Genomic DNA, 14,744 nt, shown 5'->3' on the forward strand with positions numbered 1-14,744 from the left:
TTGCAAAAGGCAATTATCGCTGTGAAGTGTTTACATTGATTTATGGGAGGAAGGTGGCCCAGGAGAGGGATGCTGATAATATCAACACAGTGGATTAAATGCACATTTACACCTTTATTGACATATAAATTATCCGTGCCAGGAATGCACTGAAAAGGCTGCTGATGGAGCAATAATGTGGCACAAACTACTGGGTTTGGATTCGGCTCCGTCGTCCTTCTGTAACGCACCTCAATGGAAACCTTCATCTGAGCTAAAATAGGATATAGAGGCTCACAGAATGGCTGCCTGTTAAGAGAATGAGCAGTGATGGCAAACAAGACTTTAGAAGGATGATGAAAAACATGAACGAGGTTTGAAGGCGTTCTCTTGCCTTTTTTTTTTAATTATTTTTTTCAGATTTTTGTTGTTGTTCATACTATGGATTTTTAGGGAAAGCTTAAAGAGGCCGGAAGAGGCTTTGTAGCTGGGAAATGGAACCTGGCTCTGAATCCAGCCAACATCAGAAAAGAAAGCCTGTGACACATGGACTGGAAGATCAAAAAAGGGTAAGTGACAAAAGGCGGATGCGCTTTCTGTTTAAATTGCTGGATGAGATACAAGAGGCAGAAGAGCTCCGTGTAACTCTTTTTATCAATCGCAGTTGCTGCTCGCTGTGCTTAGCCAGCTGTAGATCTCTTCTCCTGATGATATATTTTTAAAAAAATGTTTGTGTTTCTCTTCAGGCTTGTTCCAATGTATGGAGCAAAGAGCTGAGGGAAGAGGAAATTGTAATATGAGTGAAAGAAGGGGAAAATGTCCAGGATTTTGGATAGTTGTTGAAGAGACTCTGAGTCTAAATGAAGTTTACTGACTCTTACTGATCCCAGTCAGATTATTGATTTATTGTAATTCTAACTTTTTTTTTATTGATATCATTAGAGAGATTTAAAATTGGCTTTCTTGGGATTTGGTGATTAAATTTGCTGAAAACGTTGTACACTAGTCGGTGTCCTTGTTGTGCTTATAGTAGCGTTTGCATTCTACTGTAGTTTCCAGATGTGACTTTGAGTTGAACCAAGACAAAATGCACAGTGGAATGTGCTTCGTGTCAGCTGGCGGACCTTATTTTGTACAAGTGCTTTGTGGAAGCTCTGTGTGTCAAGGTAGTTTAGTGTTATTTAATATTAATGGATTGGTGCATTAAGCTGACCTCAATGAAGTTGCCGTCTCGGAGAAACTGTACCTTGTGAACAATTGAGACTTGAAAGTTGTTTTCTTGGCACCAGTCAAGCAAACTGTAAAACTTGACATGTTTCTACTGTATAAATCATTTATATCGTTTTCCACGCGGATCTGATGGGTGATAGAAGACACTGTGTGTTCAGCTTTGTGTGGAGAGCTCCTTTTTCCTGTAGCTTTTACATGTGATTTTTATTTCAGTTGAAAAGTGAGTTGGAAAAGAAATGACCGTCAGCTATTATTTTGCTGTTCAACAGCACTGTCTAATTTCAGAGAGAGGGAGGTTTGTGTCACAATTTCATCGAGTCTGCTGAAAAATAAGTGGTTTCCCTGCCACCCCATTAGAAATCTAAGCAGCCTGGAAAACTTTCAGAACTTGGATAAAATACAGCTGTTTCCTTAGAGAGAAATGACATTTAGGGAACACTTATTTGGGGAATCAAATCGAAGTCTTCAATGTATTTTAATCGCACCAAGCATGATCTATTAACTGATAAGCTGCCAAGGTCTTCCTTCTTTTATCCAAGGAAGCGTTTTGGGGCTGCAGTAAATCAATAAGGGCTGAAATGAAATCCTTCTATTGACTTAATTTCTGGAGGCTGCTGGTACGCTTTTTTCTCCTTAAGTATACAACATTATACTGCATATAGGGTATGATGGAAAAAACATTTGGGACCTGTGACACCAAAGTATACTATAATTGTTCCGACGCACCAAAATTAATATGCAATTATGTCTGTCTCTCCTTGCTGATAGGTATAGAAGCCTACATCTCCCATCTGCTCCTGGCTCTGGGTATTTGGTGCACATGTAGTATGGGGCCTCTGAATGTATAATATAACCCCAAGTGAGGCTCGGTGGCAGCTGGGATAACATCAATTGGTCATGCTTTGCTGACATTCATTTTAACTTGAACTCTAGCCGTCATGGAGATTATTAAATTTATAATGATATATGTAAGATCCATTTTAATGACTCTGCATGCTTGGGTGATCTCTCTCACTTCTGTTTGCAAAACAAGTCTTAATAGAGTATTACGTTTCATTTCCTATAGAATTTTCCAGGGAAAGGTTGCTGAAGAGAGCTTTGCTTAGACTTAACATTTACTGGGAAAAAATCAATTTGGAATAAAAATGTTGATGCAACTCGGTTGTTATTGTGGGGTTGAATGGTGGGATAAACTCTGGTCGTCTTAAGCTTAAAATTCTGAGGCTTCTGATTGAGAGAAGTGGGTGATCAAGGGCTGTTAAAATTAATCATCAGTAGACACTTTTGTTATTGGAAATGAGTCTTGTGCTGGAAGAAATAAGACCAAGTTCACTTCAAATCGGGCAAATGCTTGTTCCTTTTTAAAACAATATATTTTATGGACATAAAGTCAACCATTGTTTAGTGTTTGTGTATATGCACACCGATCAATGATGCATCTGGCATGTCTTTCCCAAGTAAAATACAGAAAGCTTGGTTTGCATTTGTGGTGTAGAAATAAAGCTTCATTTGCTTTATTTTTTTAAAGTGTATTGCTAGATATATAGACTCAGAAGCTATATTGATTAAAGAAAGACAAGATTTAGTATTTGTGCTTACTTTTTAGACGTACAGCACTTTGCTTCTTGTGTGTTGGCCGATCTTCAAGAAGTAGAAGCCGGGCTGCATCTGACATGGCTGGAATCAGTAGAAGCAGGTTCTTTTCACTCATCGCTGTATTAGCTTTCCAGGCTGAGTTTGAGAGGCCACTGGTATTAATGTTTGGGACAGCATTGCATCTATCTACATAACTTACATTGGCTCTAGTGGGAATTACATAGCCAGATTCCATGCAACTTGTAATATACGAGTGAAAAATGTGATCAGGTTTAACAGCCATGTAAGTGGACCATCTGAAGGTAGCAGGATTTCTAATGTGAATACTAATGCGAATCAAGGGAGCAGGCTTTATGCTGCTGTATGACCTTGGCAACAAAATCTTTAAATACAAGAGTGATAGAGGGGATGCTATGGACTTGTTGGGTTTGTGTGTAGGTTATTGTTTTGATACTGAAAATGGGTAATTGCTCACAACCAGTAAATTCACAGATTTATTTTTTTTTTTCCCCACTTGAAGAGGAGCCTTGAGGAAATCACTGCAAAGCAGGTAAAAACTGCTGCTAGAATAATCTAGTTAGGTACATTTCAATCGTCGCGTGTCATGAAAAATTTAGTCCTGCCTTGTGTTCTGATTAAATGCATTTTCTGCTGATGAGTGAAATGGAATATTTCTTCAGCGGATTTCCATCCTTCATTCCCACTCTTCCTGGTTTCTCATTCAGAACAGTAGCTCTAAGGTAGTGAGACGTTGTAAAGAAATATGCGGGTGTAATAGTGACAGAAGTGTCTTCTGCTTTGCCTGAATGAACCCTCTTTGATTGAACTCTGAATAATATTAAATTGTGAAATGAATTTAGACTTTGGAAGTGTATTGTGTGTATTTTATATGTTTATATGTGCTCTGTTGTCCAACTCTCCTTCTAAACATCGAAAATCCCCAGATACAGCAGGTAGGTACAAGTAAATCTCTGCTTCTCAGGCCAGTAGGTTTTTGGAAGGACTGTCCTTGTCGTTAGCAGCACAGAAAACAGTGTGTTAATATTGCACCTTTTAGTGCTTATAGGTGGTGGGTTGCTTTTTGTGTGTGGGTTTGTGGTTGGATGGGTTTTATTTGACTGCAGAAAGATTGTCACCCTAGACTTTGAAGCATCAGTTGAAGCTACCTGGACACGCTACTACAGAAGCATAGAGGACCTGACAGTGGACCTTGTAAAGCCAGGCTGATGGTGGTTTTCTAGTACTGTTTTTTCCCTTTTTTCTGCTTGATGGAGAACTTCTTCATCTCTTACCATTCAGGGGAAAAAAAAGAAAAATTAAAAAAAAAAGTGTGAGTTGCAGTTTCATAGTGTTAAAAGCAGACTAACACTCTTCCGTGGGGTGTGTCTTCTGTCTTGACTTGTTTTTATTTAACCAGTCTTTGTGATATACGTGATTGAAGCCATATGCTATAGCTTGCTCTTGGTTTGTGTTCTGTTTTTCCTGGGCTCTTATTGATACACTTCAGATTTGCTTGAGGATACTTTGCAGCTACTTTTCTATCCAAGTTTAAAGAGCATAAGTGGTTTCACCTGTATTGACCTTCTCGTATTGAGAACTTGTGTTGTTTAAAGTGGAGTGATGTTGGCTGAGCACCATATTTATTAGTGAATTTTTGTGCTGAGGCACAAATTAATGCAGTTGAAGGGCGCTGTGCTGTTGAGCCAGTGTGAAAGCACTCGAGTATAACCACTTCTAAATTGCAGTAAGGCTTAACCTTAGGAAATTCCAGCAAGCTGCTGTGTGGTGTTTCGGTAACGTAACTGACTGGGCTTCTATGGAAAAAGAAATGCAATAAATATCCAGTGAGCAAGAAAATGGAGAAAATGTCATAACCTCGCCTTCATTTTGCAAACATTTAAACCCTTCTGTAAACATAACAATCTCCCTAAGACTTTAGTTCCTAGCTATGGGGTTTATGTTTTTATTCCTGTAATTGTTAATAAATCTGCTTTAAACCTGACAGTCACAGAATCAGATTTGGGAGACTTAGTTACATGGATGGGCCCTGATGATCTGTCCAAGACTTGGCTTCTGCTTTAAGGTCATAAGTTTTCTGCTTTTAAGATGCTCCTGAACCCCGTTTTGTGGGAGTGCTCTCTGTGACTATTTTAAACCACTCTTTGTTGAAGGAATTGGCTCCAAGAAACAGGTAGTTCTGTTCATTTCAGTGATGCAGATTTGCATGTTGATGATTATTACAAGGTATTCTGTTCTATTTTCTGTAAAAAAGCTTTTAATAAGAGAGTTGCGTGAAGGTGTGTGATTTTGTTATTGCCAAAGGCATTAGATATGGTTATTTTTCTTACCTTTGATGACTTACAAGTGTTACTGGTCATAAATTAGCTGGGATATTTTAAAATTCATCCGGGCACCTTGATGCTGTGGAAAATCTCCAGTCAGTGGTGGTGTCTATGGGGAGGTGGTGTTCTGCTTTGAATACTGCCTTCTCCAGTTGGCTTTGGGGTTCCTTGTCTGGGGCTGAAGAGCGAGAGCCCCGAGACTTTGCTGGCTGCTGCAGCTGGATTTCGGTGCGTTACTGAGTCTGTGGCTCGAGTTCTGCACATCCTGTGCTGTAAGTGAGGATTTGATAGCCAAGATCCTAACAGCTTCATCAATCTAATTTCACCTAAGCAGTAAATTCAGGCGTGGTGAGTTGACCCTGCTGGACAGCAGGTGCCCACCAAAGCCACTCTATCACTCTCCTCTCAGCTGGACAAGGGAGAGAAAATATAACCAAAAGCTCGAGATTGGGACAGGGAGATCACTCACCAATTACTGTCACAGGCCAAACAGTCTTGACTCAGGGAAATTAATTTGATTGGTAATAAATTAGAGTACGATAATGAGAAAATAGAACCAAATTTTAAAACACCTTCCCCCGCAGGCTCCACTTCACTCCCAGTTCTCTGCTTCCCCTCCCCAAATGGCACAGGGGGATGAGGAATGGGGGTTGTGATCAGTTCATCACAAATCTCTGCCACTCCTTCCTCCTCACGCTCTTCCCTTGCTTCAGTGTGGGGTCCCTCCCACAGGAGACTGTCCTTCATGAACTTCTCCCATGTGGGTCCTTCCCGCAGTTCTTCATCAACTGCTCCAGCGTGGGCTCCTCTCTCCACGGGTGCACAGGTCCTGCCAGGGCTCCTCCATGGGGCTACATCCTCCTGCTGTGGTGTGGATGCAAGTGGATAGTGGCTCCACTGTTAACCTTCATGAGCTGCAGGGGGACAGCCTTCTCCCAAAAGGCACCCCTGTAGCCCCCCTGCTACCAAAACCTGGCCATGCAAACCCAATACACCAGGTAAGTGCTACGTAGCGTAGTATATAGTCTCTATAGCATAAAGAACACTCGTGTCAAAATAATGTGAATTTCTGATGTCAAAAAAGAAAACCCTGCTATGTTTGTATCAAACGTGGGTTATGGGATGCTATAGGGAGCTCCCTGCCTAATAAGACATTCTCTTCTGTTACTGGTTAGATGGTAAAAAAAAAATAAAATAATAATTTACTTCCAACTTGTCAGATTTCAAAGTGTTCTGCATCTGATCTGTCCTTTTCTTCTTTTACAGTGATTTAGCAGAAATGGCTGTATTTCCCTCATTCTTTCTGTGATTGAGATGCAGCAAAACTGTTTTCTGTGCCGTAGGATGCATTTCCCCTGATGTGCAGCTTCAGAAGCCAGCCCTCTCCTGCAGTCCTGAGACGAGTCTGAATTTCAATTGACTCAGTATTGCAAGAAATTAGCCTTGTGTGTTTTTGTTCATTTAATAGGACAGGTGTCTCTCAGCCTGTTACATAAAAGGTACAAGCAGGTAAACATTAGAGGTGGTGTTTTTAATTATTTTTATAAAGCAAGTGTGAATTCCAGATAATAGACACTAGGACTCCTCAGCATGTAGTTTCCTGCGCACCTCTATAGAACAATGTTCATTATTATGCAAATGACTAGCCTCTGGCTTTGTAGTAATTGTCATATGGAATAATGTGTGGGCCATGGTATTAAATTCTTCAAAACCTAAATAGCTGGGAAATTCATACTGGACAGTAAGATATGACGTTTGTGCCTGGAAGCAAATTTGATGTCCCTGGGGTCTGCATCTATTTTGATATTCCTGGTGAAGGGAGTGGTAGGAAAGGCATAGGGAATGAGAAGGAGTGTAAAGGACAGAGTCTCTGTGATAACAGTGATTTATTTACTAATTTTAGGGCGTATTGCAAAGCTAAGCTTACCTCAAGGGCCTTTCAGAAAGGGGGGCATTCGGGAGAGACAGACATGCATTTGTCAGTATTTATTTTTAGGCACCGAGTGTTAGGTTGTTTTTTTTTTTCTGGTTGATTATAGTCAGCTTTGACAGATGTGGTATAGATTTATTTATGCTTGCATACTGCAGCAATTCATAACAAATTTAAGAAACAAATGTTAGTGACAACTTCCAGTAGCAGTAAAGCTACAGTTTATTCTTTAGCAAAGAAATTAGATTAGATTTAGATTAGAGATTAGATCCGGTCCTACAGTCAAAGTGGATTTACCCATGCAGTTTGTGGCTGTGCCATAGGTTTTGGTGCAGATGAAGGAGCTTTTCGTGCATGTGAGAGAGATTTCTCTTTCCTAGCTACTTATTTCTCCTTGAAAAGCATCATGTGTCTGTGCATGCTTTTCAAGTTAATATATTATTTTCAAAGGATTGCTGAAAGGAATATTTGGAACATAACAGAATGTTAGAGATCACAGATGATACTTTCTTCTAAAATTGTTCAAGGTTAGCTTGGTCTAACTATAAAATAACTGGGAGGAGACTGCTGGACTAAATTATCTTAACTTATTCTCCCAACCTAAAATCCACTTGCAGTGCAATATTTTACTAACTTTGTTTTCTAGATCAAGTCATAACTTCCCTTTTCTCCACAGAGGAAAAACTGGAAGAGATGGTGCATCTGTGAGTTTCTTGCCTTTTCTTGCACTGAGCTTTTGCCTGTCAGACAGTTCATTCTTTATTTCTGCTCTTTTTCTGGTGATGCAAAGTAATGGAGAGGGTGTGACAGATGACCGTAGTCTGAGGTGGAAATGTGTGTGGCGTTACAGGGTAGATGGAACCAGTGTAGATACCCAAGACCTTTCTTCCACTCCTTCTGATGGGAACCAGACCTGTCCTAGGGAGCCTACTGAGAGGCTCCTGGAACATTCCCAGGGCAGTAAAACTCGCTGAGAAGAATGATCTTTGTTTTTTCCCTTTACAGAAGACTGTCATTCATCCTCTAGAAAGGAATGATCTGGCTTACAAATTAGCTTGTCCTTGCAGCATTAGGAAAAAATAGCACGCTATTGAAGACTGTGATTCCTTTTCTTGCTAACAGAATATGATGCGTGGATGTCTCTTGAGGCTATCGCACATTGATGGTAATAAATATGTACTCAGACTTGTATAGATAGTTTTTTCAGTGTTCTGCATTAAAAAAGGAGTTGTATTCAAGGGAGCTGAAGGGAGCAAGGGAGTAGCTTCTGAGATATGATAATAGAGTAAGTTGAGAAATCGATAGAGACAAGGTAAGCCTGTTATGAAAAGCCTAATTTATAGGTGGAAAATGAGACCTCTATGTGCTGCAAGCATTCAGCTTGCAGTTTATTTTCTAAAGTCTTACAGTTCTTTATTGTGGTGTCAGCAGTGACTGTCAGATCTCTAGCAACTCTGAGGATTTGGTTTGGGTAAACAACATGCATCTAATATGACTACTCCAAAAATGTAACCAGGCACATGGAATTGCCAATCTTATTCTGGTGTCTCTCTTTGAATTTTTCAAATTCAGGTGCCTCATTTTCTTCATGGACTTGTGCTGCATTGTGTCAAACAAGGTATTGAATTTTTTTAGATGTCTTGAATTTAGTACTGTGATATTCAAAACGTCTAAGTAAATTCTGTGAACATAGTAGAAATAAGAGAAGTTAGATCACAGAATTGCTAGACTTTGGGCAAGGGAAGTTGGACTGTAGTAAAATTTTCTGTGAGATGGGCAGGAACTGGGCTTGGGTTCCATTTCTGTTCCATTGGTCCACAACAGGTATGTTAAAACAAATAAAAACTAGATGGTGCTACTTCAGTTATCGAAGGTGTGTCCTTTCCATATCAGCCTTGATTACAATCAATAGAAGATATTAGAAATGAGTGAAAGTTGCATCAGCTATCTCTTAGCTGCTTAAAGTAGTGCTTTGATGTTATTTAGCCTGACAGCTCACATCCTGGGGATCAGGAAAACCATCACCAAACACTAGAAGAGATCTCTTTCAAACATTTAATTTTTGCAGGTTTTAAGTAGTTACTGCACTCTGTTGTTGCGAAACTCATGTTAATCTTGTCTGCTGGATTTTTTGTTATTGTTTTTTTGTTGTTTTGTTTTGTTTTTAAATTTTACTTCCAAACATGCATCGTTTAACTTAATATGCTGACTTCTGGTGCCCAAGCTCGGCAATAGGAGTAGCTTGCCTTCAAACTCCTTTTCCTGCTTGACTAAATAAAAGGGAGCTGAGTTACAGTAGGTATGTGTTAGGACTGAAATAAAATCTTCATAAATATTTATCGGGTGGGAAAAAGAAATACATGGATGCATCCTTTTAAAACTCAAATGATACAGCATAACAGACCAGCTGGCAGAGGATGAAAGTTGAGTACAGGGGAGATCTTTTCACCTTGTATAAACTATATAGGAGCTTTGAGTGCAGTACAGCACACTGAAGCACTAAAAGAGATGGAAGCATGTACAGACAAGGGTCCTTCTAGATAGGCAGGTGATGGCTTTTGTAAGAGCCTGGAGCTTTACGTCTTGATGGTGGGTGGTCTGATGTCATTCATTGTATTTACAGTAGCTGAATCTGCATTGAAGGTGTTTCAGGCTTTGACAGAATCAAAATAAGCCAGAAGATACATATGGCATAATGATAGCGTTGCTCATATAATTAAGGAGGCAATATTGTTGAAATAAATGTCAAATACAAATCTACATAGTTATCCTTGCTCTTCTAGACACAACATGTTTTTCTCGGGGGAGTTCATAAGATAACGTGAAAGACTTCTGCCTCTTGGTCTTTCCTATCTATAACATGGGGTAATATTCACTTTACAAAGCATTTTGGGACCTCCAAATGACAGAGATGAGTGATGTCAGCAGAAAATCCAGGTTTCTTTACATACGTTGTAATCAATAAGGGCATAAACACAATGTCTTCTGAAGTTATCTGTCTTTATCTGACTTGAGGGTAATACATTTTCAGCTTGTTCAACTAGAGCTATTAGATTTTTCTGTATGTATAAGCACATCTCTGTGCAGAGTAAAATATTCATTTCTGGTAATTGGAACTAATAGGAGGAAAGATGTATCTTTGGTTCAGGAGGAGTGTGTGAAGCGCTGAGGTGTAGAAGAAAATCCTGGCTCCCAGTATTGGATTCCTCTTGGATTAAGATAATTTATTGTATTAATTTTTTTTTTGGAAGGGGGCTTTATTTTTGAAATGAGTCTGGCTGGCAGCGTGGCCCCTTCTGGCTTTCAGGCAACGGGGCTCCAACATCCTTGGTTGATCTCAGGAACGGGGGGAATAGGAGGGTGATGGAGGAGAACTGGCTGGTTCTTTTCTTCTTGTTCCTGCGAGTTCTTGCAGTGCTGGTTTTGTTTGTTGTTTGGCGTTTTTCTTCTTATAAGTAAAATGGCTGTATCATGACTGGTAATGATTGCCGTGCAGTAAAAGCTAGTGACAGTGAAGTGCAGACGGATGACTTGTTGATCAGGGCTTTGGTCCAAGACGTTTTGAATGTCTCTGAAGAGGTGCACGTATAAACCAATTAAACATGCTAATTAGCTTATCTTACTAGGTGCCTTCAAAGTAAACCTCAAGTTTATTTTATAGATTTCGTGGTTTTGGATGCGGGAGTAGTGTAAAGGTCTCTTGGATCCTCCTTCAGTAGTGGTTATGATTGCAGCTTCCACAGTGAGCCTTTCCAGTAGCAGTACTTCACATACTCAGAGCAGAGAAAAGTTTTGGTTGGTTTTTTTTTGTTTGTTTGTTTGTTTTTTGTTATTCAGTGAATCATCTGAGTGGGAGAGCCTAAGCTAGGGAATGGTTGCAGGAGGATGGAATCTCTTCTTCCTCAACCCTGTGCTGCACTGAATGCTGGTAGGTGTTTTGCTTCACTTAAAACTACAGCTAGGTATCAGACTTGCTGCTGTTCCTGGGAAACCAGTGAAGATTCAACAATTTCACTAGATGGAGGACAAGGGAAATATTCCCTTTGTCCTTGCTGCCCCATTCAGGAAGACACCCGCCCCCCCGCATCCCTGATGAACCTCAATATAGTCTATTAACAGCCTGACGCTGCCCAGAGTGCTCCAGCCAGTATTGTAACTGCTGCCTGGCTGACCAGGCAGGGATGTGCCTTTTTGAAGAAAGGCAATACAAAGACTGTTAGTGTGGTCCTTGGAGGATACAACAGGATGTAATTGTGTTTCCTTAAAGCTTGCACGTGTGTTTGGCAAACTTAAAGGGTGTCCAGATACCATGCACACGTTCTTTTGGGAGTTTGGAATGACTGATTTTCTTCTGAAAGAGAATAGTATGCTGAAATTATTTGATTGCAAGTCATTTCCTATAATGAACTTTAATGATATCTTTTGTTGCCAATTAAGATCAGTAATCTAGAGTGCTTTCTACGTTATTATAGTTAACTTCTGCTCTTGTATCCATTACTACTAAACTAGAATGTGGATTCCAATTTAGGATTTTTTTTTTGTGGCATCTGAATAATGAAAACAGTCAATCTTGATCTCCGTTTAATGGCTGGATGAAGACTCTTTGGTTTTGTTTGCAATATACCATCTCCTCCTTTGCAGACAGTGTCAAAGATAATATAAAACAACACTGTGACTGTGTAATAGCTTAGTTTGAGAGGAAAACGTGACTGTGCACTTTAGCAAATGGTTCAAAATCGAGCCTTGGACTCCAATATCTTAACTCTTGTGTGTCTGCAGTCCGAGCACGTTGTCAGTCCTAATGCATTGCCACATGTGCTATGTAAACAGAGGACTCCGGGCCGTTAAACCCTTTTGAAATCAAGGCTTTCACGAGGCGGATCGAGGCGGTATGTCAGATGTTTGAGTGTTGAACTTTGAAAGCCAAAAACTATTCATAACCATTGATGATAACTTAATATCCTTTTTTCTTTCTTTCTTTTTGGCCACCTGCCCAGATTCTATAATGATGAGTAGTTATCTTTGCAACCTTTCACATTGTTGACAGTGATTAATAACGTGTTGTGCACACTTCCATTGCATCAAATACCAATTTTTGGGGGGTAATGGGAAAAGAATAAATAGGGAACTAATGTAATTCACTTCACACATTATAATTCAACTATTGCTTTTGGAAAAGCAAGAATATGAGTAGTAGTATTCAGCATGATTTTTACGTAGTTATGGGGTAGAGTATTAGATTTTTAGGTTCATTTGTATCATTTTCCCACTGCATAGTGACTGAAACGAGATCATATGAACATAGAAGGATATTTTCAAAGGCTTTTACCGTGAGGAAGAAAATCTTTTAAATCACTAGATGCTTCATATGCCCTTTTTGATGTTAAATTGTAAAGTGATAAAGATACCAAGTGCTTGTAAAACTGAGATGACTGCAGCTCAGATCTTGTTTTTGTAGGCAAAACTGCTTGAAATTGCCAGTGTGTGCACTGATAAGCACCTGATACAAGAAATACATCTCCCAGACAATGGGTAAAGAGTGTAAGACTGATGATTGGAAATTAAAGGATGGGTCCTACTCTCATACTTGGGTACCTTTCATGTAATTGTGCTTCCTTCAGTTGCTATAATAGCCTTTTCTTTTTTTAATTGATGGCATTTACCCTGAAGCTTAATTTTTTTTCTTTCCTTTCTGGTAGTACTGAAGTAGATTTGCATCTCAGCGTATCTACTGAAGAAAAACTGGACTGTAAGTTAGGTCACCTATGCTGATTTTTCCACCCCATTTTTTTTTAAACCTAAAATGAAATTAACAGTAGCTGTTCTACTGTTTGTGTAACTGTCTGTTAAACTTCTTCACCTTTCAGGATTCAGAGGGGGTTTTTGTGTTGTTACAGCTGCACTCTTTCCTAATGCAGAGCCTCTAGTTGTTTCATGATGTAGATAATATCTATCCGTATATATGAATTTCTATTCATGTGGCTAAGGCCTGACACGTTTAACTGGTATTCTTCCTGGTTTGTGTCATGGTTACTTCATTAACCGCATTGAATTATGTGATAAATGTTTGCAGGAGCCCGGTCTTTGTAATCATTCTCTGTGGGGAATTTGCATTGAAATTGATGGGGATCTGAGTGCAGCAAAGCTGCTTGAGTGGGCATCATCTGCTCTTGCAGGCAGGCAAGCTTAAGTGGTACAATATATATATATATTTTTAACTGCTAATGTACTGTTAGGGCAATCAAGGGGATGATTCCTTTGGTGATGTAAGTGGTTAGTGGTAGGGGGATATCTGTTTACCCGACAACAGTGGAGATTTTTTTTCCAGAAAAGCTCTGGATAAAAACAGGGGCTGAGAAAATGCAGGAATATTTTAGTAAATCTAAATAATGTGGGATGATGATGATGATGGGAGGGGTACAAGTTCAATGAAATGGGGATGTGGCTGCCTAAAAGCCTTTCATTTGCTCCTTCCTAAGTGTCTCAAGCCTATTATGAATATTGTACTAAAGGTGACATATTCTGAAAGTTTGCTCTACAGTTGCTGTGTGCTGGGATACACCCTCACATAGAGTTACAGGAACAGAGGAAATTACTTTTGAAAATTAATTTAAACAAAACTCGCACAGCAGAAAATCTTTATACAGAGCAATACAAACGCCAAGGAGGAATGAAATAAATGTGCTCCCTTTTCTCCCTGCAGCGTTGGAAAGGAAAGGTGGGGAAATAAAAAATCTTGTGCTACGTGGAGAGAAAACACGGTTGGAACAAGTGAGTTTTGCAGACACGCAATAACAGCAGAGAAACAATACAGTGATCTTGCTAAAAATGGTATCAATTATTTACTCTTACGTTGAAGGTTTGGCTCTGACCTGTAATTAAAATAAATAAACGGCAGTGGTTTTGCCTGGCTTTTTCTGTCCGTGAAGATGCGCTAACCTTTTTGTAACAATAATTGTTTTTCCTTCTCTGTTGAGGCTGTGGAAATGGAGAAGCAAGAATGGCTTTGTGATGGCTCACTCTGTTTCGGGATGTACTCTTGCCAGTTTTTGGGTGAGGTGGATTAGCTGTGTTTTATATTGCACTGCTCCAGTGACAGAAATGGGGAAAAAACCAAACCAAAACACCTGAAGAATCGTTAATTTAGCCGGTTTTCAGTTGAAGGAGGGGGTTTGTAGTCTTTTTCACAATGTAATCTATGTATTACTGGAGACTGACAGTGGTGATATTAAGAGCTGTGTTATTTCCCTGGGTATTTGGAATTCAGATGTCAGAGTTGAATTTGTCCTGTTCTGCCACGAGTTTCCCTGTGTGATCAATAGAAGAATTTTCTGTTTCACAAAAGTTAAGGTCTTGTGATTATGCTAATATACTCTAAAGAAAAATGGATTTTTCTCATGTGAGGCCTTGCATAAGGGGCTTTATTTTGCTCTTTGTTCCTTTTAAACTTGTACTTGAAGTGTCCTTGCCAGTTTAGACCCCAGGGTAAGATCCTAAAGCACATATAGAGAATCCTGAGGAAGGTGATGCGCAGTGGTGCTTGCTGAACACCTGCTAGTATGCAAAAGGAAAAAAACTTCCCATAAAATGCTAGGGTTTTCCAGATTTGAATTTCCAAAGATGCATAATAACATGAAAAGTCCTATGAATATCAGCCACGAACCAGT

General features: G+C 39.5%; 1 protein-coding gene across 1 annotated transcript in view; it reads left to right on the forward strand.

The window, feature by feature from the left end:
- Window positions 1-460: 460 nt before the first annotated feature.
- Window positions 461-14,744, forward strand: part of NAV2 (neuron navigator 2) — a 429,887-nt gene continuing 415,603 nt past the window's right edge. The window contains exon 1 of the mRNA XM_014951613.1: window positions 461-548. Coding sequence (XP_014807099.1) covers window positions 474-548 — 75 coding nt within the window. The 5' untranslated portion in view covers window positions 461-473. The remainder of the gene's footprint in view (window positions 549-14,744) is intronic.

This window comes from Calidris pugnax, unplaced genomic scaffold (genome assembly GCF_001431845.1).
Source record: "Calidris pugnax isolate Ruff unplaced genomic scaffold, ASM143184v1 scaffold183, whole genome shotgun sequence".
Classification (NCBI taxonomy): Eukaryota; Metazoa; Chordata; class Aves; order Charadriiformes; family Scolopacidae; genus Calidris; species Calidris pugnax.